Source organism: Capricornis sumatraensis, chromosome 9 (assembly GCF_032405125.1).
Source record: "Capricornis sumatraensis isolate serow.1 chromosome 9, serow.2, whole genome shotgun sequence".
Classification (NCBI taxonomy): domain Eukaryota; kingdom Metazoa; phylum Chordata; class Mammalia; order Artiodactyla; family Bovidae; genus Capricornis; species Capricornis sumatraensis.
The window spans coordinates 21,430,355-21,456,388 of NC_091077.1; the positions used below are offsets into that span (position 1 = coordinate 21,430,355).

A 26,034-nucleotide genomic window follows, 5' to 3' on the forward strand; every position below is an offset into this window, starting at 1 on the left:
CCTCAGTGTGGTTTTTTACTTTTCTTTTATGACTGAGATAGGGCATCCTATTGGCCATGTGCATCTTTTATTTTGTGAAGCGCATATTCACAACTTGTGCCGTATTTCAATTGGGTTGTCTTTTTCTTCACAATTTGTAGGAATTTTTGTTTGGTTCTGCTTTATTTTCTGTTTAATTATATTGTGGATATAAATCTTTTGTCCAATATATGTATTACAAATATCTTACCCCAGTTTGTGGCTTGCTTTTTTTACTTTCTTCATGGTGGATTCTGGTGGGCAGGAACCAAGTGTATCTCATTCACTTGCCAGGCCTAGGACACAGTTGGCACTCAATAAATGTTAGTTGAAGGAATGAATTGGGCTTCCTTGGTGGTTCAGACGGTAAAGAATCTGCCTACAATAAGGGAAACCGCCAATCGATCCCTGAGTTGGGAAGATCTTCTAGAGAAGGGCATGGCAACACACTCCAGTATTCTTGCCTGGGAAATCTCATGGACAGATGAGCCTGGCGGGCTACAGCCCATCGCGTCGCGAAGAGTCGTACACGACTGAGCAACTAACTAAGCACAGCACAGAACGAGTGAATGGGTTGAAGTCCTATCTCTCGATCTCAATTTCTCTACGTGGGCACGTTAATTCCTGTTGTTCACTCGCTCAATCTTGTCCAACACTTTGTGTCCCTATGGACAGCAGTATGCCAGGCTTTCCTGTCCTTCATCATCTCCCAGAGTTTCCTCAGTCATGTCCATTGAGTTGATGATGCCATCCAACCGTTTCATACTTCATTGCCCTTCTTCTCCCTTCAATCTTTCTGCCCATATCATATACTCCCCATATCACAGAATTTTGTGACACTTGCAGGACATACGAGACCAGTCCACCGCAGAGCGGGATTTGGAGGTTCTCTGACAACGTCAGCTTTTAGAATCAGACAGGGCGGAGCTAGGTTCTTCTCAGGAAACCTCTTTGAGAAGCTCCACGTGGGCGCCCCGCCCACAGCAGGCCCCGCCCACATCTGTCACAGAGTTGAGGGGCGGGGCAAGAAGGCGCGCGTAGAGGGCGTGGTAACATTCCGGAACGGGGAAGTAGGTGGAGTTCCGGAGGTCACTGACCTATGAGGGGGAAAAGCGCTGACACGCAGGGGGCGTGGCTGGGCCGCCCGGAGGCCGTTGTCTGCTTTTCCATTGGACGGCCTGGCGTCGTCAGGGAAACGCGGCGTCTAGGAGTGAAGAGGCGGGGCCTGTAGGGAGGCGGGGCTTCCGGGGGCCGGCCGCCGGGCCGGGGCTCCCGCCGTCAGCTGACCGGCCGCCATCTTGTCGGCCATTTGCAAGCGGCGCGGCGCGGAACCGGAGTGGTGGGGAGCGCGGCCTGCCGAGCGGGTCGCTGCCGCCGCCGCCCCGTCAGCCGCCGCCGACCTGGCCTGGGAGTCCGCCCCTCCGCGGCGGCCGGCAGCACAGCGCTCCGCGGGCGGCAGGCGCGGCCCCTGGGCTCCCTCAGGGCGGTCGGCCGTGGGCCTCCCGGGGCTCGAGCCCGGCGGCGGCCGCCGCGATGGCGCTCAAGATGGTCAAGGGCAGCATCGACCGCATGTTCGACAAGAATCTGCAAGACCTGGTGCGCGGCATCCGCAACCACAAGGAGGACGAGGTGATCCCAGCGCGCCGACCCTGGCCCTGGCTCGGACTCTCGCCCTGACCGACCCAGTCCGACCCGACCCGGTTCCCGGCTCTGCCCGTGATTCCGGCCCCCCGCCCGCCCCCGCGGCCCCTCTCCCGGCTGGAGCCCCGCCTGCCTGCGGCCTCGACCTTCGCACCTCTGCCCGTTCCTTCTCCGAGCCTCAGTTTATTCTCTTGGAGTTGGGGGCCCATCTCCCGCTCCCCGAGGGTGGCCCGAAAGAGACTTCGCAGGTCCCCACCCTCGCTAGCGGCGGATCTCCGATCTTGAATGTGTTTGTGTATCTCTTGTTCAAAATGCAGAGCCCCCTGCCCCGCCCCAGGCCTTGGACTCCTTGTTGGGGGACCCTCCTCTTCTGCGGGCCGCCCCTGGAGGAAACCCTTTCTGGGATAAACGCACGTCCAGGTTGCTCCCCGGTGTCTGGTCCGGAATTGGCCTTGCCTCCTGGGCTCGAGTCCCCCAGAAGGTGGGGCCGCCCCTCCTAGTGGGTAAGGGGTGGGGCAGCCGACGTTCTAGGCCAAATTAAGGAAGCAGCTCAGGAGTCCTGGAATAGGGAAGCAGACTTCAACTAGACACCCGAAAGCAAGAGGGGAAAAGGTTTTCCAGAAGTAGTGTTGTAACAGTGGGCACCATTTTCTTCCCTCCCGCCACCGCGCAACCTGTGACCTAGATTTAGGAGGAATGGGGACAGTTAGTGACCACCAGACCGCTGGCTTCCGGGGAGGGAGACCCAAACCTGCACTTACACAATGGAAGGTGGAGCAAGTCCCCTTTTCCTTGCCTGAGAGTGAGGCTCCCCGATGGAGAGCAGCTGTCGGACAGGTCCCACGACCAGGTGCCACCTGGCCGGCCCTCACAGTGGCGCCGAGGAAGCCAGCAGAGCCGAGAGGAAAGTGCAGGGACATTAAGGAATTCGCTGGCAGGCACCAAGAGCCCCGGGCGCTGTCCTTCTGAGGAGAGCTTGAGTTCCTGCCTCTGTTGCACTTTATCAGAATGGGTGTGACCTCGCTGAAATGTAATTAGGTTATTTTGGTTCATTTTTGTAACTCGCCCACCTTCCCTTCTTTGGCTACACCTAGGCACCTAGGTTTTGCATCATGTTAAACACTCTGGCCAGTTCCGCTGGTCACAACAGTAGTGAACTCTTGGTCTGATCTTTAGTTTCTCTTTGAAGGAATAGCTGGTCAGCCTGCATTTCAGACCCCAGGGCATGGCAAAGCAAATATGTGGAAGGAGTTTGCGCCCTCAGATTACTTTTTCTGCGCTGGTTGACCTCCAGATACCCCCCTCTGGTAGTGGGTGTTATGGAGCAGTGTGTTCCGAGATTCTGAGGAGGGGCCGAGGGTCTTTGCCCTGGAGAAATGCGAGTGCCAGTTAGGGCATCTGCTTTTTAGGGTGCAAGCCTGTTATCAGGGGCAGTGCTCTGAATCGTGCTCTATTCACTCGGAATTGGTAGGAACTGATGGCTTGATCCTCAGGCTTGGAGCCCATTATTTGGCATTTTGATGGTGGTGGTGCCTGGGTTCCACGCAGATGCTGTCCAGGCCTGTGGGCGATTCCCACAGGATGTGGCTCAGGATTCCAGGGTCCCTCATCAGAAGAGCTGTGATCTGGTCGGTCATGACTGGCTCCAGATGTTGGGGAGCACAGCAGGCAGCTATGGAGTTACTCTTAGCTCCCAAACCACCCCCCATTCCAAGGAAGACTGGCAGTAGTGTAGTTTTCCCTCAGAGTTTACTGTTTACAATAGATTGTAGCTTAAACTCCTGTTGTGGCACCATAGAAGTGAGGCTTGGCAGTGACCTTAAAAAAAGCTGGATGGAATGGCATGATTTAGCATGTGACGTTGTGATACCCAAGTCCAGGTTCTTGGTCCTATTTGAGTGAGGGGAGAGTTCCCTAGTGTAAAGTGGGAGGGACGGCTACCCCCCCCCCCAATCTTGTTGAGTGCCTGTAACTCAGGCTTCTGTGAGCTCCTCAAAGAAGAATCTAGAAAGTCCAGACCCCTGGCAGAGTAACTGTGAAACTTTTGCTTCTGCTTGGGGTAGTAAGCATGTGCATGCCTGTGAGTGGGGTTACCATGGAAAACATGCTTTTTACAGTGACTCAAAGAAGTTTGAAAAATAATGGGCTGATTCCCATCTTTCTGGGGTGCTTGAGTTTCAATGTATATTAATACAGCACCAGCTCACGTGGGCAGGTGAGGAAAGTCACTTGGGAGTGTCCTTGCTTCTGAAACTTGTGTATAGGAAAAAAACAAATGATTTTCAATGTTGAATTCTTATGAGTACTTTTCATATTTGGGGGAAAACCTTTCCTCTCAGCCTTTTTAGATTATATGCGTAACTTTTTATAATAAGCTCAGTGTTTATGAAAGTGAAAAGGTAAAATACTTCTTCCCAGAAATCAGTTTGAGAGGTTTTTCTGTAAATAGAACTTGAGGGAGATTCTGTTAAGGTTTTGTGCTGGTCTTCCCTGTTATGGTGGCAGCCCGTCCTGAGTGCTGTCCCTGTCCCTGAAGTGCTCCTGAGGACCAACCCTCTCAGTGTGGGTGCACACCTCCGCCCCCCTCCCTGCCCCCACCAGCAATCAAGTGGGTTACACTTTGTCTGTCCCAGCTCACTCCATCAGGTGGCACCTTGCAGTTGTCAGTTTTTGTGTGGGGTCTGAGCTTGCGTCTAACCTACTCAGCTGGTTTCTGAACTTGAAAAATTCAGTCCTAATTGTGTATAGTTGGCTGTGTGTATCCATAGGTTCTGCATTCACCAACTGGATTGAAAGTATATTTTTAAAAATTCCAGAAAGTTCCAAGAAGCAAGACTTGAATTTGCTGCACACTGGCAACTATTTGAATACACAGCACTTAACATTGGGTCAGGTGTTGTAAGTCATCTCACAATGAGTTAAAGTGAACGGAAGGATGTGTGTACGTCATGTAGAAGTTCATTGTATAGGAGGGACTGGAGTGTCTGAGGATTCTGGTGTCTTCGGGGGTCTGGAACCAGTCCCCTGCAACAGCAAGGGTTAACTGTGGAGTGGTATTTTGGAATTGGGCATAATCTGGGATTAAGATTGAACTGTACGAAGTGCTGTTATTCTAGGGTCTCTGACCTCAGAAATGCAATTTCCTGGGGTTCAGCCCTTGCCAGGGTGTCTGGGGCTCCTCGGGCCGTGAGGTGTGTGCAGGGCTGCTGCTCCTTGCCCTAGGGACAGTTACTGAAGCATGTGTTGTGTCTGGTGTGGTGCTTTTGGTTATTCTGTAAGACTATTTTAAAAACTGAGAAGACTAAAGATAGGAAGTTTAGTAAACACCCTGAGTCAGGGTGTCTCCCCCTTGGCACTGCTGACTTCAGTCTGGGTCAGTCCTGAAGGGGGCTGTCCTGGGCACTGTGGGGTGTTGAGCAGTGTCTCTGGCCTCACCTGTGTGATGCCAGGCCTCCCCCAGTCTTGATAATCACAGTGTTCCCAGATACGCCCCAGTGTCCCCTAGGCGCGGGATCCCCTGACCATAATTGATAGGGAAGATTTCTCTGGGTTCCTTAGTGCTTCCCCTTCATCTAGGTGACCCTTGTTCCCTGTGCTGTCACTGTGTTGTTGGACCCTATGCGGTTGTGAGATAAGGAGGCCTGTCTCTGCTCCTGTGGCAGAGCTCCGGGAACCTTTGTAGCTTCCTAAGCAACAGAGGTAACTGGGAGCATCCTGGTTGGGGTGTTCAGTCTCTGCCCCTGGTTCCTGGCCCCAAGCTGCTGAGTCCCTTGGGGTTTCCTGGGAGATGGGGTGTCTTTTGTTCTGATGAGGTGACTCTTTGTGGGACTGGGGCACCAGAAAGGCCAGGCCATGGTTTGAAACTTGGAACTTTCAGACACTCCCCTCCAGTCCTCTAGAGAAGGAGGAGGGGCTGCAGGTGGAGTTTATAATGGATCATGTATTTGTGATGAAGCCTCCATAAAAATCTCTAAAGTGTGGGCTTCAGGAGAGTCTTGGTTGGTGAAAGCACCTGTGTGCGGGGTGGCACACCACCTGCTGTGAGGGCAGAAGTCCTGCCTCTGGGCCCTGCACCCTACCCTGCCCCCTTGCCTCTTTGGCCAGCTGTCCGTCTATTGGCTTTGTTGTGCCCTTAGTATGTAATAAGCTGGAAAACATAAGTAAATGCTTCCCTGAGGCAAGGGGTTTCTGGGAACCCTGATTTACAGCTGGTTGGTGTGTGCAGTGGGGGCAGACCTGTGGGGTCTGTGCTGACTCCTGGCAGTGTGTGAGAACCCAACTGAGTTGTGGGACCCCCCTAGGGTCACGGGGTTGGTTGAGGGGGGGTATGGTCCGTGTTTCCTAGGCAGCCCGCAGGGTGTGTCTTCCAGGTTTGTGCTGTTTTTCCTCTTATTCTTATTTGTTGTGCAGAATGTGACACACCTGAACTGAATTTAGCGTTGTACAGTATAAGTGTAGTGATAGTAATCACGCTAAGTTCTCTGCGTGTCACTTCCTTGCTTTGCTCAGAGTTTTCTCCCTTATATGTGTGTCCCTGGACAGTGTTGCTTGCTTCTGGTCACCTGCAGCGGCTGCTCTCACTCTCTGCCACGGGAAAGGGCCATCATGACTTGTTCATTTCCGTCGCCAACAGGGGTGTGTTGTCTGTCTACACCAGGGTTCCTTTATCCACTGGACTATTGCTGGACATCTGGCTTGTTTCCCACCTGGGGCATTTATGTGCTGCTGTGTACAGGAGGGCGGGCCGCGGTGGCGGGAGTGGGAGCGGGAGCAGCCTCAGCCTCCCCCGGCCATGTCCTCGTGAGTGGTGTCCTCCTGGGCCGTGGCCACCACGAGGGCTGCTATGGCTTCTGCTTCGAGCAGCAGCCCCGGGGCCTCCCTGCCGTCCCTCTGCTTGGCGTGGCGCCTTTTGCTGACTCCTTGAAGCTGTCCCTTCAGGATTTGGGCCTCTTTCTGTGCATTTTTCCCCTGACTTGGGGGAGTTTTCAAGGGTACACTGTAGGTCTAGATGCCATGGGTGGCGGCAGCTGTGAGGACCGAGTCTGGGGAAGGGGGTCTCTGTGGCCCCTGGGGATACCCAGCTGTGTGAGGGCTCCAGGAGGTTGAAAGGCTGCTGGTGGCTAAGGCAGGCTCAAGGCCAGGATCCCCCTCCGGCACTGTGGACACGAGGAGTTAGTCATCCTCGGGGTGGAGGGGCATCCCGGGCACTGGAGTGTGGGGCAGCCTCCCTGGCTCCTTCATGTGCCGGGAGCCCCCAGTCCTGATGAACACAGATGTCCCAGGTGGGGCCTGGCATCCCCTGGGGCACGGTCGCCTCTCTGGGAACCTTGCTCTGGGACCTCACTGAGAGATGGTGTGAGAGGTTGGAAAGTCTGAGGCTTGACTGCGGCCCCTGCAGCTGATCCACGCTGAGTCCTGGGCCTGTGATGGGCACAGCCAAGACAGGTTCACCCTGCCTTGCTGTCTCCCTAGGTATGGCCTCCCTTGGGGAGTGTCCTCATTGTGGGCCAGCTTGTACATTGTCAGAATTCTCCTGTTCTGACACTGACTTGCCTTGCCTACATTTTGGGGTTAAAGTGTATTTTCTTACTGAAGTGATGATCGTAGTAGACGGCAGCTGGTTGTTGCTGGCAACGTAGATGGAGTGACAGAGACAGCCTTCTGTGGTCCCCTGTCGTAATAGATGTCCATCTCTGGTGATGACCTCAACCATGTCCAGCAGCTCCCTCCTCCAGGAGTCTGAGGACTGCTGCTTACAGGAGCAGGGTGGAGGGGCTCTGGGCTCTGAACTGGGGACCCTGCAGGCAGCCGAGGGTGATGGCAAGACCCACATATTTATGACGATTCGGAGAGAATCTCTTGGAAATGTCAGTGGACCAAGCAAGTGAGATGATGTCCTCCAGGAGGTGGACAGATCATCCTGACAATGCTGCTTTACTTGGATTAGAAGTCATCAAGCCCCAGGAAGATAGGGAGGAACCTTAAACGCACATGACTAAGTGGAAGAAACTGTCTGAAAAGTCTCCACACTGTGATTCCAGCTTTGGGACATTCTGGAAAAGGCAGAGCTCTGTAGAAGGATCGGTGGTTATGGGGAAGGGGGGATGGATGGGCGGGGCCAGAGGGGTTTAGGGCAGTGACTCTGTTCAGTGATACAGTGACGCTGGGTGCCTGTCAGTGTACATACATCTGTCAAGACCCACAGAATGAACCCTGAGACCAGCTGTAGATCCTGGGTGATGACGTGTCTGTGTGGGTTCATCGATTGTACAGATGCGCACTGCTGGGGAGGCTGTGCATACGTGGGGGCGGGTGAGCCGGGAATCTCTATCTGCCACTCAGTTCTGCTTGAACCTAAAACTGCTTTAAAAAATAAAGAAGTCTTTTTTAAAAGAGACTGTCTGGTCCAGGTGTGTGGTTTTTGATCCTGCCAATCCATCAGGGTCAAGGGCAGCTTCTTGGGTCGACCCCTCAAGGCCTGACCCCACTCCTCTGGGAATCTTGGGGTGTCTTAAGTGACCCAGGGGGCTCTTCTAAGCAGGCAGGGTTGGATGGCTATTTTTCCATAGCTGCCGGGTTCATACCAGGCGTGTGTCCTTTGCTCTGGATAAATTTGGGGTTGCACATCCATCTCAGCATTGTGTGCTCCGTGGTGAAGTGTGGCTGCTCAGAACAGGCCGAGGGGTGAGAATTTCATCATGTTCGCATCACCAACCTCTGTTTTTGAAACAAGTGTTAAGGACACATAGTCATGTATACTTTTGATCTTAAAATAGCTTCTAATTTTTGGTTTTAATGTAGATAGACCTTATATTCCTGCTTTCTCCGTGATCATGCTTTCCATGTACTGCGTGTTTCGCAAATGGAAGGTCTCTGGTGACCCCACAGTGAGCAAGCATGTTGCCACATTTTCCAACAGCATTCCTTCACTTTGTGTCTCTGAGTCACGTTTTGGTAATTCTCACGAATTTTCAGTTATTATGTGATGGTGATCTGCGGTCAGCAATCTCTGGTGTTACTCTCACAATTGTCTTGGGGCTCCACGAACCTCACCCACATAAGACGTGGCACTATCATTTGTGGAAGTGATAACAAAGCAGGTGGAATATTATGTACCTTCGTTGATAAGGGTTTGGGAAAATCAACTCCAGCTGTGAAGGAAGTTCTCCTGCAGTTAAAATGCCATCAGATGGCATCAGCCATGATGGAGAAACCATCTATGAGAGGAAGAGGCCACTGATTGTGCAGACTTCACTGTTAACTTGTTTTAAGAATCTGCCATGACCACCCAGTCCACAGTGGAGGCAGGGCCTTCACCAGCGAAAATACGGCTTGCTGGGAATTCCCTGATGGTCCAGTGGTTAGGATCTGCACTTTCACTGTTGAGGGCCCAGGTTTGATCTCTGGTTAGGGAACTAAGATCCTGCCCCGTCCCCCCAAAAAAGGTGGCTTGCTGAAGCCTCAGATGAGGGTTAGCGTTTTTTGCAATGAAATTTTTTTGGCTGCACCAGGTCTTATTTGTGGCACACGGGATCTAGTTCCCTGACCAGGGATCGAACCCTGACCCTCTGTATTGGGAGCTCAGAATCTTAGCCACTGGATCACCAGGGGAGTCCCACAATAAAGTATTTTTAATTAAGGTGTGTACTTACGTGTTTTTAGACACAATGATGTGGCACATTCAGCAGACTACAGAATAGTGTGAGCGTAGCTTTTCCGTGCGCCAGGAGACCCCCTAGTCAGTGCGACTCACTTTATCGCGACATTCGTTGCATTGCGGTGGTCTGGGCCCCTCCCTACAACACCTCCTACATCTGCCTGTATAATTTACTGTATCTAGATCCTTTGTATACCCTGGCCTTTTTTTTTTCTTCTTTGTAAAAAGGAGAAAAAATACTTCATTGTTAGCAATGCCGCGTGTAAATCAGACTACAAAGACTAATATACCGTTTTCTCCCACGTTCCTTACTTTAACTTCGTCTGTGTAACTCTGTTTTAGATAAGTATGTAAACACTCCTGAGTGAAGCATATCCTTCTAATATTTCACAGTCGTTTCCTCCCTGTCCCGCCTGTAGGAACCCCAAGCCTGTGCGCTGTGCACTAGTGTTGTGGCTAAACATTAGTGTTGAGGAAGGGTCGTCCTTCCTTGGGTCAGTCACTTTTGGGGGCTCGGCTGTTGCCCCAGGGGGTGCTCTGAGGTGCAGGGTCGCTGTGGAGGGGTGGTTACTCTGCTTTCATCTCTGAGGGGCGGTCTCGGGTGGGGATCCCTGAGCCCCCGCCTCCCCTAGCTCAGGGCTTCCCGCTGGGTCCTCCTCTGGCTGCTCTGGAGACTGTCTCCGTAGTCTCAGTTTTCGGCAGTTTGTCTGTGATGTGTCTGGGTGTGATTTTCCTTTGTGTTTCGTATTGCGGAGAACCGGCGCTAGGTTTATGGAAGTTGTCCGTTTATGTCTTTCACCAGGTTTGGGTAGATTTGAGCTGCCAGTTTTCCAGCTGTTTTCCGTGCCCCTCCTTCCCTGGGTCTCTGGCGTGCGCTTGCTGCCCCTTTATTGCACCCTTTTCTGACTCTGCTGTGTTCAAGGCGTCCCTCTTGTCCCACCGTCATGCTGCCACCTCTCTCCTCAGCTTCCGCTCCCTCCTCAGTCCCTGCTGTTTCCCTTCCCAGGATTTCCACCTGATGGTTCTGTGTAGCTTTCCTTTCTCTGTGAGACGTCTTCTCTTTATTCATTACGAGTATGTTTTCTTTTTGGCCCTGGGAGCATGGTTTACAGTAGCTGAGTTGAAATCTCTGTATGTTCATTCCATCCCTAGAGACATCTCAGGGTTGGTCTTTGCTGGCCATCTTTTGTTTTTCTTCTTGGATATAGGTTATAGTTTCCTGTTTCTAATTTGTTTTTTACATTAAGCAGGTGTGGTTTTTTTCAGTCTTTGTTGGCTGCGTGGCTTCTCTTAGTTGTGGAGAGCGGGTGTTGCTCTCTAGTTGTGGTGCTTGGGCTTCTCATTGCGGTGGCTTCCCTTGTTGCGGAGCACGGGCTCTGAGGCACATGGACTTCTGTAGTTGCGGCACACAGACTTAGATGACTTGTGGCATGTGGGATCTTCCCGGACCAGGGATCGAACCTGTCTCCTGCATTGGCAGGTGGATTCTTTACCACTAAGTCACTAGGGAAGCTCTCCTGTTTCAGATTGGAATAATTATGGACTGTGACCCAGACATTGTGGATGGTGTGTTGCAGACACTCTGGATTCTGTTGTGTTCTCTGCAGAGTGTTGGTTTTACAGGGAGGGGTGTGTTTTAGGGCGGTGACCTTGTCTGGGCTGGAGCTCTGGCTCTGTGTGCCCTGCAGTGGGCTGCAGTACAGGCTGTGTGCGGTATTCTGGTGGGGACGGGGTCCTGGGGTCCGTGGGGCAGGGTTCCTGTGAGGCTGTCCTCCCCTTTCCTGTCTCCCCTCACTCCCCAGTGGCTACATTCGCCCAGGATCAAAGCTGGGGCAGGACCCAGTGGTTTCTCCTGCCCTGCGCTGCGGGAGAGTCACTTGCAGACAGGGCTGCGGGAGGCTTGGTCTGAGGATGGCTGCACAGATGTTAGCAAGAACGGACTCTGCCTGGCCTCCCTAAGCCAAGGGGTCCCTAGGCCGCCTGGAAATCATGTGCAGAGAGCATGGTGTGCTGGCCTTTCACCAGCTGACCAGCTTCTGTGTTGAGGTGCCAGTATGGGAGCATGTTTGTGAGCACCTGTTTGCCCCTGGGCACTGCTGACGGTAAAGCGTCTGCCCCTGGTAGCTCAGACAGTAAAGTGTCTGCCTACAGTGTGGGAGGCCTCTCAATCCCTGGGTCCAGAAGATCCTCTGGAGAAGGCAATGGCACCCCACTCCATTACTCTTGCCTGGAAAATCCCATGGATGGAGGAGCGTGGTAGGCTACAATCCATGGGGTCTCAAAGAGTGGGACATGACTGAGCGACGTCACTTTCACTGCAGAAGCAAGTCTGCAGGGCTATGTGCTCGGCCAGGTTCTCCACACTTGGGATGGTCTCTCTGCTCTTTCCCTTTTAAATCATTAACTGCCGGTCCAGGGTGCAGAAAGGGGTCATCCCTGCACAGGTATGGGACTGAGGCTCCAGGGGATTAGTAATTGGAAGCCTGTTGGAAGGATCTGGTGACTTGTGTTCCATTGTCCGACTCGGTCATGGAATATATATCAGACGCTGGCTGAGGGCTCACGCTGGGGGTGCCTTCCCCAGGAGCCTGTGCTGGAGCCCCCAGAGGTCTGGGGTGATGCTGGATGCAGGGTGTAGCCACTGGGAGCAGGGCTGCTGTGCTGGCCACCCTGCTATTGGTCAGATCAAAGGCTCCTCCTACTGTTGGGAAGGCGGGGCAGGCACCAGACTCCCCCACAGCCTGGTGACAACTGGACTCCCATGTTGGCAGGTTTGGGTTTTCTTGCGACTGCCACTGTAACCTCTGTGCGTGTCTCTGGATGGGAGCCTTACGTCTCATGGGGCACATTCCTTGCTCTGGGCTTCGTGTGTCAGTCCAGGCTTTTGATTGGTGTTCTAGTATGAGTGCTAGAAACCCAGGAAACCCAGGAAAATTGAAAACATGTGTCCACATAGAGCCCTGCCCCATGGCAGCGTGTGTCAGGAAAGTGGGAAGGTGGGAGGGCTCTGAGCCCTGCCCTGCTGGGAGAATGGACACGTGGTGGCCGTGGAGCCGAGCGCAGATACACTGCAGCGCCACTGAGGGGAGGGCGGGGGCTGCACACAGGCCCCTGATGCATGCAGGAGAGGCTGCTGGTGGCGCGAACTCAGAAATGGGGAGCCCTAGGGGAATTTGCAGCGCCGCCTGCCCAGGGTGGCTGGTCTTGGAGGACCTGGGGGCCCCAAGGGCTGGAGGCGGACAGTCCCCACCACCCAGCGGCCCTCATGTGCCTACACTGTCTGGATGGCCTGGCCCCAGAGCGAGCAGGGGGCCTGTGTGGGCCCTCTCACTCACATGGGCCACAAATACAAGTCCTTCAGGGGCTGGAACATGCTGGTGAGCTCATCTGGGGACTGCTCCTGTTCTCCCCCAGCCCCCCTGCCTGCCCCTCGGGAGGAGGGCCCATGGGGGATCCTGGGCAGTTCATCACACTGACAGGATTTCTCAGGATAGCAGCCATGTTGTCATACCCATACAGTGTGACTCCTTGCTCTCATGTGTATGGTACAGTGGTTTTTAGTACATTCAGAGAGTTCTGTTTAATTCCAGAACATCCACCACTCCATCCTCATTAGCAGACACCTCCCCCCTCCCTGGCCCTGGCAACCAGGAACTCATTTTTTGTCTCTGGATTTGCCTCTTCTGGACATTTCCCATCGAGGGAAGTGCACACTGTGTGTTCTGTGTCTGTCGTAGGTTTCAGCCAGACACTTGAAAGTGAGAATTGCTTAGTTGTGTCTGACTCTTTGTGACCCCATGGACTATACACAGTCCATGGAATTTTCCAGGCCAGAATGCTGGAGTGGGTAGCCTTTCCCTTCTCCAGGGGAAAGGATTCCCAACTCAAGGATCGAACCTAGGTTTCCTGCATTGCAGCTGGATTCTTTACCAACTGAGCCACAAGGGAAACCCAAGAACACTGGAGTGGGTAGCCTGTCCCTTCTCCAGGGAATCTTCTGGACCCAGGAATCAAATCGGGGTCTCTTGCATTGCAGGTGGATTCTTTACCAACTGAGCTCTAAGGGAAACCAGACACTGGCAGCTCCTCAATTTTTCTTTTTTCATTTTAGGCAAAATATATCTCTCAGTGCATCGATGAAATCAAGCAGGAGCTGAAGCAGGACAATATCGCAGTGAAAGCCAACGCGGTCTGCAAGCTGACCTATGTGAGTGCTGGCCACTCGCTCTGTCAGGCGGGGGGCTGAGACCCTGTCTCTCCTCATCTGTCTCCTCATCCTCTGGGCTCAGGGAGTTGGGGGAGGGGGGCTGGGCAGGAGCCTAAGACCCTGGCTCTATTGCCACAGCTGCAGATGCTGGGCTACGATATCAGCTGGGCTGCCTTCAACATCATTGAAGTGATGAGCGCCTCCAAGTTCACATTCAAGGTGAGGGGACAGCCCGCTGTGGGTCCTGAACCCCCTGGGTGGGGTCCTGGGGGAGGGAAGGCGTGTATCATGTGATGAGGCTGCGGTGGGAGGGGACACAGTGGCAACCACTGGAGACCCATTCCCATCATACATCTGCCCAGCAAGGTGTTAGCACCATTAACACCATGTTTTCTTTTCCATTATAAGTAGTGTCAGTGAAGTTAAGGTTTGTAGGGGTGGTTATGTATTTTGTGATACAAATTAAATTTGTAACCTTTCAAAAAAAAAAAAACACCACAGGCAGGCACTGATTATCCCCCCAGAGCCTGCCACTGGTCAGTTGTCCTGGTGCTTCTCAGCACCCTCTGCCTTCATCTCATGGAGCCTACTCGTGCAACTTTGAGACATTGCTTTTCTATTACTTGATACAACAACTGAACACGTCGTCTCCCGCTTTAGTAAATGTCCTGGAAAGCAGTCTTCACCACCAGCAGCCTATTTAGGGGTGTCCCATGGTTCTCCCTGGGAACATGCCCTGCAGGCATCTGAGGCTGAGGCTGTGTCCTCCTGAGGGATCTGGTCATTCATGCTGCCTGCCAGTTTCTCCTGGGGAGGAAATGAGATGCTGGGTGTGCCAAGGTTGGGCTGGTGCCCTGCCTGTGTGTTGGAGTGTCACTCGTTTGTGTGTGGGTGTGCCTCCAGGCCACCCCAGCCACAGAGATGGGAGCCCATGGTTATGCCGTGTTTGTGAGACTCATTCTATCAGCTGCTGAGCAGGCGGTGAGGGTGTGCAGGGCAGTGACAGGCCATGCTGGCCGACTTGATGGCCACTGTGTTCCAGAGACCATGCACTCAGGGCAGGGTGTCCTCTTCCTGGTGGGGGATGGGCCGGCCAGGGCTGCGTGGCCCGCTCCCCTTGTGCCCAACACCTCTGTTGCACTCACAGCGAATTGGCTACCTCGCGGCTTCCCAGTGCTTTCACGAAGGGACCGACGTCATCATGCTGACCACCAACCAGATCCGCAAGGTAGGGGCCTCTCACCCCGCCATGGAAGCATGTGGAGAGTAGGGGTTAGTGGGCAGTGGATGATCTCCACCCTCCTCGGAAACAACAGTGGTGGGCGGCATGTGTGGCTCTCCTCTTGAGTTCTCTTAGTGTTGGGGGACTGCCCCTAGTCACTCTTTTCGACCCCTGACCCCTCTTGTGGGGAAACCTGCTGAGAGGGTGGCACTTTCTGCCCACTGGGTGCTGGGCATCGGCTGGTGTGTCTCTCTGGCCCTGAGTGGTTTTCAGCTCTGTGGTGAGAGCAATGAGTGCTCCATTCTGCCCTGGCCCGGGGACTTGATCAGCTCTTGCTGAGAGTGGTCAGGGGCCCATCAGAGGCACCTTTCCTGGACAGAACTGCCATGAGCCTGCGGCCCTGGGTCCTCAGATGGCTGGGGGAGGTCTGCTACCCAGGAGCTGGTGTGGTCACCCTGCAGGGGACAGGTGACTGGGCTCCCGGGCAGGCGCTGTGGGGCGGGCAGGCTGCAGGAGTTGCCTGGAGGCCTCCGCACATCGTGAGGTGTCTGCTGCCCGTGTCAGGCTCTGCGAGTCACTCTGAGAGGAGGGATGTGCTGTGAGGCCCAGTCTCCACATCCAGGGTTGCAGTGAACTTTAAGAGCCTATGTTTTTGTACCATCGCCACAGTCTAGGAGGTTAACTCTTCAGACACTTCTGGGTGCACCTTTTACACATGTGAAGTGTGGGGAGGGTCCCCCTCTGTGCCAAGACGGGGCTTCCACGCAGGTCAGCAGGAGCTGAGGCTGGGGTGTCAGGCAGAGCAGTTGCGCTTCTTCTGCTGGTTCTCTGCTCCCTGAGAGGTGGGGCTCCAGTGGAGGCTTCTCAACACTTGCGGAGGGGCCTAGAGGAGTCATCTGTGGGTGTCTCCCTGTGGGGGGCCCCTGCTGCGTGCCTCTGGGCGGTCAGGGCCCTGGGTTCTGCAGCTTTGCCATGTTACACACCTGGAGCGAGGGGCAGCCCTCGCCTCTGTCCCCCCAGAGCCATCCTAGCTCTTCTTGGTGACAGAGCGGAACTGGCTGCTCCTCATGTATCCTTGTTCTGCACGTCTCCAGACCCAGGGCAGGGCTGGTGGGCACAGCTGGGGCCCAGCAAGCCGTGGTCGGCGCCCGCCTCTGACCCTCGCATTCCCTTTCCAGGACCTGAGCAGCCCCAGCCAGTACGACACTGGCGTTGCGCTGACTGGCCTATCCTGTTTTGTTACCCCAGATCTTGCCAGAGACCTGGCCAACGACATCATGACACTGGTGAGTCTGGGAGTGGGCCCTTGCCTTTACTGCCTCGTGTGCCAGGATAACCTGGTTGTAAAGTCATGCTGAGGACACTCGGGCGGGTGGAAACAGCCTGGGTTCCTAGGGTGAGCTGGGACACCTAGTCACCGTCTCCCCCTCCATCATCTGATGGGCCCGACTTTCACCTCACCTCCTCTGGAATGGTCCTCTCGGGAAGGGCAAGGTCTGGCTGGGGGTGGTGGTGGGTGCTTGACCCATCAGGTGTGTTCTTACTGAGGCATGAGTGGCAGTGGTAGTAGTCTCAGTGGGCAGCACGGTCAGGTGGTCTCTGTCCAGGACACCTTTTATCTTCATTTGGGTGCAGTCTGATGTCTAGTGGCTCTGTTCATCTGAAAAGCAGAATTCCCAGCCAGCTTTGATCTCTAGAGCGGGCAGGAACCTTGTTGTGAAATGTGGATGTGTTCTTAGAAATTGCAGCCCTCAACTCTAGTAAAAATAAGAAGGAAAGAAAAATGAAACTGGAATTGACTCTAAAACAACCACAAAAGAACAAAGACCTCATGGCCCTGAGAGGGTCGCCAACGCCTCATTCTCCGTGATTGGGAGGCTCCCCATCTGACCATGTCACAGCGTGTGCGAGGGCGGTGCGTCCCTCCCGAAGCGTTCTGTCCAGACGTAGCCTGTTTGCTGTGTGGGTGCTCCAGTCTTGGTTTGCAGTCTTAAAGGCTGTGAGTAGAGTCAGCTTCTAGGTCCGGGGCCTGTTGTAAATGATGTGTCCACACATGCTCCCGCCCCTTTGTCCACATCGTGTCCCTGGGCTTCCCAGCGGCCAGGGCAGACTCTGGCTGACAAAGAGACCCTGGCTGACAAAGCCAACAGCACTGACCCTCTGGCCCACTTCAGGAGGCGTGAGGACCCATTCAGGTGATGGTGGTCACACGCCCATGGGAGGGCGATAGGGATTTGTCTTGGTGCTGGGTCTAGAGGGCAGGGCAGCTTTCTCAGGCCAGGTTCCCAGGGCCCCAACAGGTGAGGAGTGTGCCCACCTACAGACAAGAGGCCCTCGTGGCCAGAGCACAGTCCTGAAAGCAGGGGAGGAGCTCTGAGGTCCCGTGTTGGGGTGCAGAGCAGCATCCTGCCCTGGGGACAGGCCTCGGTGACCAAAGGATCTCATGGCCAGGGCTGACAGTGGAGGTGGACCTCGGCCTCCAGAGGGCAGGGTGGGGTCGTGGACTCAGGGAGGCAGGATGTGATTCTAAGACACTGTTGTGTGGTCCTGGGCTTGGTGGGGAGGAGGGCAGTAGAGTAAATGTGCAGACAGGGCTCAGAGACCAGGAGCCAGCTGAGTTGGAGAGAGGGTTTTCCTTCAGGTGATAGAGATGAGATGCGGGCAGATGTGGGAGATGAGCACAGGAGGGAGTAGAGGTGAGGGGGTGCGGGATGAGCAGGGGGTGGGGGCCAGGAGTGAGACCGGGTAGTGGGAGGAGAGCAGGAGTTGAGCCGGGAGTAGAAGGTGAGATAAGGAGGTGAGGGGTGCGGGGCACAGGGACGCCAGCAGGGAGACCTACGCCGTCTGCCCCACAGATGTCACACACCAAGCCGTATATCCGGAAGAAGGCGGTGCTGATCATGTACAAGGTGTTCCTGAAGTACCCTGAGTCCCTGCGCCCTGCCTTCCCCCGCCTGAAGGAGAAGCTGGAGGATCCCGACCCTGGTATGTTGATTTGAGTTAGAAAGGCCCTGTGGGGCCCGTGTAACTGAGGGCCTGTGGAGGGGTGCTAGGCCTTGGGACCCTGTCCTCGACCCTCCTCTACTTTCCCAGCAACCTGGAGTCCACCCTTCTCCAGAACACCCTGTTCCTGTGTTTTTGGTGTGGGATTTAGAAACCAAGCCCTGGGTGCTGTTGGTGTTCATTCCTCTCCTGGGGTGGCGTTGCTTCTGGGCCAGCAGACCCCACGTTCACTCCTTGGGATGTTGTTTTGTGGGGTGGGTGTCCTATACCTTGAGTGACTGACCCTCTGGGGACACCCCTCGAGGTGGTTGGGGAGAGCCGTGCCCATAGGCCATAGTGCGTGGGGGGCCACCTGCTTCGGAGGACACCATGTTACTGATGGGAGCCTTCCCTTCTCAGGAGTCCAGTCGGCAGCAGTCAACGTCATCTGCGAGCTGGCCAGACGCAACCCCAAGAACTACCTTTCCCTTGCCCCGCTCTTTTTCAAGCTCATGACCTCTTCCACCAACAACTGGGTCCTCATTAAGATTATCAAACTGGTAGGTGTTCTCCTGGCCTGCCCCACCCACTGCCAGAGTGCCTCTGGGTGTCCTTGCTGAGGGCCCCAGACCACTGTCCCATCCCTGCTGTGAGTGACTGCCAGCCTCTTCATCCCCTAGTTTGGTGCTCTGACCCCCTTGGAGCCAAGGTTGGGCAAGAAGCTGATCGAGCCTCTCACCAACCTGATCCACAGGTAGGCCTGGGGCCGGTGTGGGAGGGCGCCCCCAGGAGGGATGGGAGTGGCAAGCAGGCCTGCAGGTCTGCCATAGCCTGGAGCCATGTCCTTGGGCGCTCCTTTCCTCAGTCTGCAAACAGCCACAGTTAGGTCAGTGGGGAGAACTGTCCTGCTTAGCTCTGGGGCACAGGGGTTCTCACTGGTCAAGTTGAATAGCCTGAGGTGACCGTGTCCCCACCCAGTTCTAGAATGTTGTAGGAAACTTGGGGTGCCTGTGGTTGAATCGTGGGGATGGAGCTTGCAAGTGCCAGGAGATCGTGCTCCTGGGATCCCCTGGGAGGTGGCCAATGGCTCAGGACACTGTTGGCTCTACTATTATTTATATGTTTATTTGACTGACGGGTGTTAGTTGTGGCACTCAGAGTCTTTAGTTGCAGAATGTGAACTCTTGTTCACATGGAACTGCATGTTCCAGCATGCAGGATCTAGTTCCCCAACCAGGAATCGAACCTGGGCCCCCTGTATTAGGAGCGTGAAGTCTTAACCACTGGACCACCCAGGGAAGCCCCTGTTGTTGTTTGAAACAAATCAGTAGTCATTATGAAGTAGCCATGGTTTTCAAAGTCTTCATGTGAGGCCCTCGGTCTCGAGACCTGTTTTGTGGCCCGACTCCGGTGGCCCATTCTCTTGACTTTTGGGGGTTTGAACTAAAGCATCACTGAGAATATCAAAGTGGAGTGGGTGGACACACCTGGTGCCTGAGTGACCTGGCAGGGGGCTAGGGTGGATTGCGACTCTGTATTCCTCCTGCCAGGTCAGGCCACCTCGCTGTCAGAGTGAAACCAGCTAGCGGGGTCTGGGCTGCTAGAGAGGGCCCTTTGGGGAACTTGGCTTCTCTTCATGGGGTTCACAGAATCAGAAGATGAGTCCTTGGGCTCAGTGCTTTCCCTGAGACAGTTCCCTGGGGATCTTGTTGGGGTGAAAGGGAGGCAGGCAGCCTCCGTCTTCCCGGCTCCTCTGTTTCCGTCTCCAGCACGTCTGCCATGTCCCTTCTTTACGAGTGTGTCAACACCGTCATCGCAGGTGAGTGCTGGGGTGACCCGCTCTGGATCAGGGTGCTGTCGCCGGCTAGGGGGCTGTTCCCAGGACCTCACCAGCAGGTGCAGACACCCCTGGAGTTGAGGTTCCCACTTGGGAAGTTGCCTGACCTGGCCCTGTGGACCTGTCAGCAACTGGACACTGCTGTGGCCAGAACCTTTGCCGCCTCAGGCTCCATTGATAAACGCTGCACCGCCACCAGCAAGACCGTCTTCCTGAGCATTCTGGAGCAGGCCTCAGGCTGCTTCTCGTGTGGTGTCCTGTATAGGAACTGCAGCCAGGAGGGTCCTTGGAGGGTACCTGTATGCCTTCCCCACACAATCTGCTAGAGCCCATTAGCTGTGGGTCACTTGTCCCTGCAGCCCTATTTCCTATAGGTGGGAAGAGGGAGGTGGTGGCCGGAGGATTCAGTGTCTCATTGGCTGTCCCTGCCTGGAGTTTGGGCTGCTCCTCAGAGACCCACGGGCAGCTATAAGTTCAGCGAGGCTCAGGAAGCTGGCCCCGGGCCCATGCTCATGACCACCGCATGGGCCATGAGTATCACCGAGGATCAGCAACGGTTACAGAGAGGAAGGGCGAGCATGGGACTTGGGAGCAGGGGAGGCTGGCTGGAGAGTGGCCCTTTTGTGTGGGAAGGTCCACAAGGAGGACTGAGGTGGGGCGGGACCGCAGACAGCCCCGGCCCTGGCCATGGGCAGAGTGAGTGAGGATGCAGATAGGAGATGGCCTGTTCATCGCACATCACAGTCAGCAGGTCCCAGGCAAGGTGGCCTACGGGCCTGCCCCCGACAGGGGCCTTGGGTCCCCGGGCACTGTGGTCTGCTCCCCAGGCCAGTCACATGGGCCCTCACCCAGTGGTCTGTTTCAGTGCTCATCTCCCTGTCATCCGGCATGCCCAACCACAGCGCCAGCATCCAGGTATGTCCCAGGACCCAGGCTCCCCTCCTGGCTCCAGGTCACAATTCCATGTGGGCATAGATGTGACCAGTATTACTCTTCCCTTTGCAGCTCTGCGTTCAGAAATTGAGGATATTGATAGAAGACTCCGATCAGAACTGTGAGTTGCTCGTCCCTCCAGGCTCTGCAGGGCCTGGGGGTGCCGCTACACATCTGCACAGTGGCCTGGTGTCTTGCTGTGTGGCTCAGCCCTTTGCCCATTGAAAGTGTCTTTGAACTCAGCCCTGTGCCCGCATCCATGGGGGCCTGACTCCAGGGAGGGGTGGGGAGGCTATGGCAGCACAGGGGAGTCGTCAAGGGTGCACCAAGGCCCGGTAGGAGCAGGCCGGGCGTTGGCAGACCTCCCCATGGGCCTGCAGTCTCCTTGGAGGTTAACCAGACAGGCACTCCTGGTGGCGCTCCAGATCTGTTGGTTTTGAGCAGAGGTCACCAAATTCTTCCTGGGAAGGGCCAGGGAGTAACTCAGGTCAACTCTGCAGGTCGTATGGTCTCTGCCAGGGTAGCATAGAAGTTCCCTGGCGGGTGGTAGCAGGCATGTCACATGCCAGTGATGCTGCTGTGGATACGGGCTGTGGCTGGACCTGACCTGTGGCCCAGTTGGCTGCCCCTGGCATAGACAGTCATGTGTTTGGGGTGCTAGAGGTTGGCAGTGAGGGGAGCCTGGTCCCTGGGAGATGTGGCCGACAGTGCCCAGGTGGTTGGGGTGTAGCTGCAGCCTGGCCTCGCCCCCGAACCTCGTGCAGGTGTGACAACTGCCCACTGTCTCTGCAGTGAAGTACCTGGGGCTCCTGGCCATGTCCAAGATCCTGAGGACGCACCCCAAGTCTGTGCAGGCACACAAGGATCTCGTGCTGCAGTGCCTGGACGACAAGGATGAGTCCATCCGCCTGCGGGCCCTCGATCTCCTGTATGGAATGGTGCGTGCCTGCCCTGCCGCCCACACTGCCCCCCTGCCGGCCTGGCCCCTCCCTCACTGTCGCTGCCCCCAGGTGTCCAAGAAGAATCTGATGGAGATCGTCAAGAAGCTGATGACCCACGTGGACAAGGCCGAGGGCACGACCTACCGTGACGAGCTGCTTACCAAGATCATCGACATCTGCAGCCAGTCCAACTATCAGCACATCACCAACTTCGAGTGGTGCGGCCTGGGGGCCGGCGGGGCCGGGGCAGGGTGGCGGGTGGCGGTGGGGCTGGCGGGGCCCTTCACAGATCCCGTCCCGCAGGTACATCAGTATCCTCGTGGAACTGACGCGGCTGGAGGGCACCCGCCACGGCCACCTCATTGCCGCACAGATGCTGGATGTGGCCATCCGCGTGAAGGCCATTCGCAGGTTCGCCGTGGCACAGATGTCCGCGCTGCTTGACAGCGCCCACCTGGTGGCCAGCAGCCCGCAGCGCAGCGGCATCTGCGAGGTGCTCTACGCGGCTGCCTGGATTTGCGGGGAGTTCTCCGAGTGAGTGGAGGGTGGCTGTGGTCTCTTCCTCCAGGTCCCCTCCCTGAGCCCCAGCGCCAGGTGGGGGATCACAGCGGGTGGCAGGAGCCTGGGACACGGAGCTGTTGGGGTGGTCACTCACCAACCCTCCCATCCCCCAGACACCTGCAGGAGCCCCAGCAGACACTGGAGGCCATGCTGCGGCCCAAGGTCACCACGCTGCCCGGACACATCCAGGCGGTGTACGTGCAGAACGTGGTCAAGCTGTATGCGGCCATCTTGCAGCAAAAGGAGCAGGCGGCAGATGCGTCCGCAGCCCAGGAGGTCACCCAGCTCCTGGTGGAGCGGCTGCCACAGTTCGTGCAGAGTGCGGACCTGGAGGTCCAGGAGCGGGTGAGCAGTGGCTCGTCCATCTGAGGGCAGTTCAGGGCGGGGGCCCTTTTGTGGTTCCCCACTCTTGGCCAGGGGCAGGGCTGGCCAGTTTGGAGCCCCTGTGCTGGGGAGGCCCCAGGTGGTCCCATAGGAGCAGCCTGGCGGGGGACAGTGGGGATGGGAGACGGTGAGGGAGTGGGAGGCCGTGGAACGTGAGTGGTCAGCCCGGGGGAGCTGCAGCAAAGGTGACCGCGGATCCTGGTGGGTGCCGACGGAGGGTGGAGGAGAGCTGGTTCACGAGAGCTTGGGGTGGCAGCTGGGCACTGGTGGCCCGGCAGCCTGTTTCATGAGCCCTATGGTGATGCAGGCCCCAGTGGTCTCTGCAGTCGTGGTCAGGTGTTGGGCATGAGCTTGTCTGTCGGCTGAGGGCCGCGAGCCCGGGTTGGCTGTGGTCCCATCCCTGGAGCCGAGAGAAGGCACCCTGGTGCCTCCCAGAGGTCGGGGACAATGTTCTTGGAGTGATTGCCCAATGGGGTGGCACTTCTTCAGCCCCGTTAACCCTTCATCTTGCTCAGAACCCGGTTTCTGTCACTAACTCCTTCTGAAGGAGATGGCAATAGGTCTGTGTTTTTCTGGCTAGGCCCCATGGCCAAGTGGCTCCTCATAGAGCCTTCCAGACATTCTCAGCCAGGCTCTAGTCAGGAGCAGCGAGGTGTCTGTGTGTGCTGTGCCCTGTAAGGGCTGAGTGGCCTTCAGGGCCGGTCCTCCGGGGTCCCCTCCTGACTCCTCTGGGGCCCCCACAGGCATCCTGCATCTTGCAGCTGGTCAAGCACGTGCAGAAGCTTCAGGCCAAGGACGTGCCGATGGCAGAGGAAGTGAGTGCCCTCTTTGCCGGGGAACTGAACCCGGTGGCTCCCAAGGCACAGAAGAAGGTTCCAGTCCCCGAAGGGTAAGTGTGCGGCCATTAGAGGACCTGGGGCCAGGTGGCATGAGGGGCCCCCCAGGCTTCTGTCCAGCCAGTAGTGGTGGAGGGAACGGAAGGACGTTTCCTGAGATCAGGAGACCAACTCCTCACACAGTGCAGGGTGCTTGGCTGCTTCTCTGGGGCTCTGCTGTCCCCACCCTGGTGCCGTTCCTGAGAAGGTAAGTGGGCGGTCCTTGCCTGTCGACCTTGGGGCAGTCAAGCTTCACCGTCCTTGGTCTGTCCTCTGTGCCCACGGCCGCTGCCTGGCCTTCATGTCCTGGTCTCCAAGGGGACAGCAGTGTCCAGGGCCGGGCCTGCAAGCCAGAGCCACCATGTGACCCCTGTGTCCCACAGCCTGGACCTGGATGCCTGGATTAACGAGCCACTCTCGGACAGCGAGTCTGAGGATGAGAAGCCCAAGGCCATGTTCCAGGACGAGGAGCAGCGACACACCAAGCCACGGGCGCCCGAGGCAGATGAGCAGGAGCTGGCCCGGGTGAGGCAGGGCAGTCACTCTGGCCTATGGCCCATGCCCCTCTGGGCAGACCTTGGGTGGGCTTGTTCTCTTGGGCCAGAGCTCCCCAGGGAGAGCTTTGGGTCATGACCGTTGCCCTTTTGGGTGTGGGGCCTGGGGACAACGTGCGGACTTGGGTATGAGATGTGCATCGTTCCCTCCTCTGCTCCTCCCCTGCCCCAGCCATGGAGCTCCCGGGTGGTCCTATCCCCGTGCCCCAGCCATGGAGCTCCCAGGTGGTCCCACTGGCCGCCCCTCTCCACCCCTCCCCATGCTGGCTTCCCTCTCTGTTGGCCCAAAGCCATCAGTGAAAGTGGCGAGGGGTCCTGTCCCCTAGGTCTGGCTTGTGCAGGTAGTCTGGGAGGGTGCAGGGCGAGCACTCCATACACCCACTGATGTGCTCACTGAATCCTGTCCCGCAGCGCCGCGAGGCCCGCAGGCAAGAGCAGGCCAACAACCCGTTTTACATCAAGAGTTCCCCGTCCCCCCAGAAGGTAAGGCTGGACTCCTTGTTCTGGAGGAACGGGCCAGGGCCCCATCTGCTCTCCATCTCTGGGCCATGTGAGGCTGTCAGCAGGTCCAGGGGCAGGACCGCAAGGTGCCCCCAGTAGCAATAAGCGGGGAGGAAGTTCTGCGTGGTTGAGCTCAGGCTCCTCTGCCTTAGCGGGAAGCGAGTGAGCACGAGGGACATGGGGTTTTTGCAGGTGCCACTGCCACCATCTGTCCCCCTCCAGCCAGCAGACCTGTCGGCTGCCTTGGGCTCCCCCAGGGAGACATGGCTCCACGTGTGTCAGGCTTGCTGATGCCCGCTTTCCAGAGGCAGGAAGCCCTGTGTTTCTGTGCTTCCGAAGTATGACTTTCAACTTGAAAAAAGATTCAAATGAAAAAATGGACAAGTCTTGCTCCTGTCCTGTACTCCCTGCACTGACAGACCCGCCCCTCTCCATGAGCCCTGCTCTGCAGCTTCAGCGTCATGCTGGGCCCTCTGCCCTGCGTGGTGATCAGCCTTGCTGTCTCCCCACAGCGGTATCAGGACGCGCCAGGCGTGGAGCACATCCCCGTGGTGCAGATCGACCTATCGGTGCCCTTGAAGGTGCCAGGCAAGTGTCTGCGTGGGGTGAGGGTGTTGCGGACCAGCTTCAGACCTGCCCCAGCTCTGGCTCTGTCCAGCCAGCATCCTCCCCCTCATTGCCCTGCCAGCAGGGGTCGTGTACACGGGTCCCTAGGTCTAGCCCCACACCGCCCTGGGCCCCCTGTCTGCATCCCAGTAGTCAGGGCAGTGTCCCCCAGGTGGGGGCAGGGCGTGACTCTCAGGCTGTGGGGTGAGCACCCACGTCCCAGCAGGGATGCCCCTATCAGACCAGTACGTGAAGCTGGAGGAGGAGAGGCGGCACCGGCAACGGCTGGAGAAGGATAAACGGAAGAAGAAGAAGCGGGAGCGCGAGCGCCGTGGCACGCGGCGTCACAGCTCGCTACACACGGAGAGTGATGAGGACATCGCACCTGCCCAGCGCGTGGACATTGTCACCGAGGAGATGCCTGAGGTCAGTTGCCCGCCCCGCCCCGCCCCTGGGCCCCTGGTCAGCTCTACCCTGTGCGATGTGAGCACCTCCTGCACTTCTGTTCCATTAACTGTCTGATCCACCGCTCACGCTGAGCGCCAGGCCCCAGATCAGATGCTCTCATGGGTATGGACCTACTGGTTTGTCTCTGAGAAGGGAGGTGGGGGCCCAGTGGGCTTGTGGGGAGGGTGGGTTGATCCAGACACAGCATTCCTGTCATCCCTCAGAACGCCCTGCCCAGTGACGAGGACGACAAAGATCCCAATGACCCTTACAGGGCCCTGGACATAGACCTGGATAAGTAAGTACTGGGAGTAAGGCCAGGGCAGCTGCCCACGGGGCTGGACGTGGCCTGGGTTCCCCACATCGTGGTCCCTCCCCCTGTCCTCTCTTGATTGCTCAGCATGGCCTGGGGTAAGGGTCCCGGCAGCATAGTGGGCTACTTCCCTCCAGGCCTCATCCCAGGCCACTCATCCTGTGACCACCCCCAGGCCCCTAGCTGATAGTGAGAAGCTGCCCGTCCAGAAACACAGAAACGCTGAGACCTCCAAGTCCCCTGAGAAAGAGGATGTCCCCCTCGTGGAGAAGAAGAGCAAGAAACCCAAGAAGAAGGAGAAGAAGCACAAGGAGAAGGAGCGGGAGAAGAAGAAGAAGGTGGAGAAGGTGAGAGG

At 56.5% G+C, this 26,034-nt stretch overlaps 1 protein-coding gene across 3 annotated transcripts in view; it reads left to right on the forward strand.

Moving 5' to 3' along the window:
* The first annotated feature begins 1,551 nt into the window (after positions 1 to 1,551).
* Positions 1,552 to 26,034, forward strand: part of AP3D1 (adaptor related protein complex 3 subunit delta 1) — a 33,029-nt gene continuing 8,546 nt past the window's right edge. For all 3 annotated transcript variants that reach the window (XM_068981333.1, XM_068981334.1, XM_068981335.1), the window contains exons 1-22: positions 1,552 to 1,647; positions 13,428 to 13,523; positions 13,662 to 13,742; positions 14,671 to 14,751; positions 15,924 to 16,031; positions 17,601 to 17,730; positions 18,148 to 18,287; positions 18,408 to 18,481; positions 19,497 to 19,546; positions 20,430 to 20,479; positions 20,570 to 20,618; positions 21,290 to 21,435; positions 21,508 to 21,656; positions 21,742 to 21,972; positions 22,113 to 22,344; positions 23,127 to 23,272; positions 23,642 to 23,783; positions 24,224 to 24,295; positions 24,826 to 24,901; positions 25,146 to 25,345; positions 25,591 to 25,664; positions 25,855 to 26,026. In XM_068981333.1, the coding sequence (XP_068837434.1) occupies positions 1,552 to 1,647; positions 13,428 to 13,523; positions 13,662 to 13,742; positions 14,671 to 14,751; positions 15,924 to 16,031; positions 17,601 to 17,730; positions 18,148 to 18,287; positions 18,408 to 18,481; positions 19,497 to 19,546; positions 20,430 to 20,479; positions 20,570 to 20,618; positions 21,290 to 21,435; positions 21,508 to 21,656; positions 21,742 to 21,972; positions 22,113 to 22,344; positions 23,127 to 23,272; positions 23,642 to 23,783; positions 24,224 to 24,295; positions 24,826 to 24,901; positions 25,146 to 25,345; positions 25,591 to 25,664; positions 25,855 to 26,026 (2,595 nt within the window). The remainder of the gene's footprint in view (positions 1,648 to 13,427; positions 13,524 to 13,661; positions 13,743 to 14,670; positions 14,752 to 15,923; positions 16,032 to 17,600; positions 17,731 to 18,147; positions 18,288 to 18,407; positions 18,482 to 19,496; positions 19,547 to 20,429; positions 20,480 to 20,569; positions 20,619 to 21,289; positions 21,436 to 21,507; positions 21,657 to 21,741; positions 21,973 to 22,112; positions 22,345 to 23,126; positions 23,273 to 23,641; positions 23,784 to 24,223; positions 24,296 to 24,825; positions 24,902 to 25,145; positions 25,346 to 25,590; positions 25,665 to 25,854; positions 26,027 to 26,034) is intronic.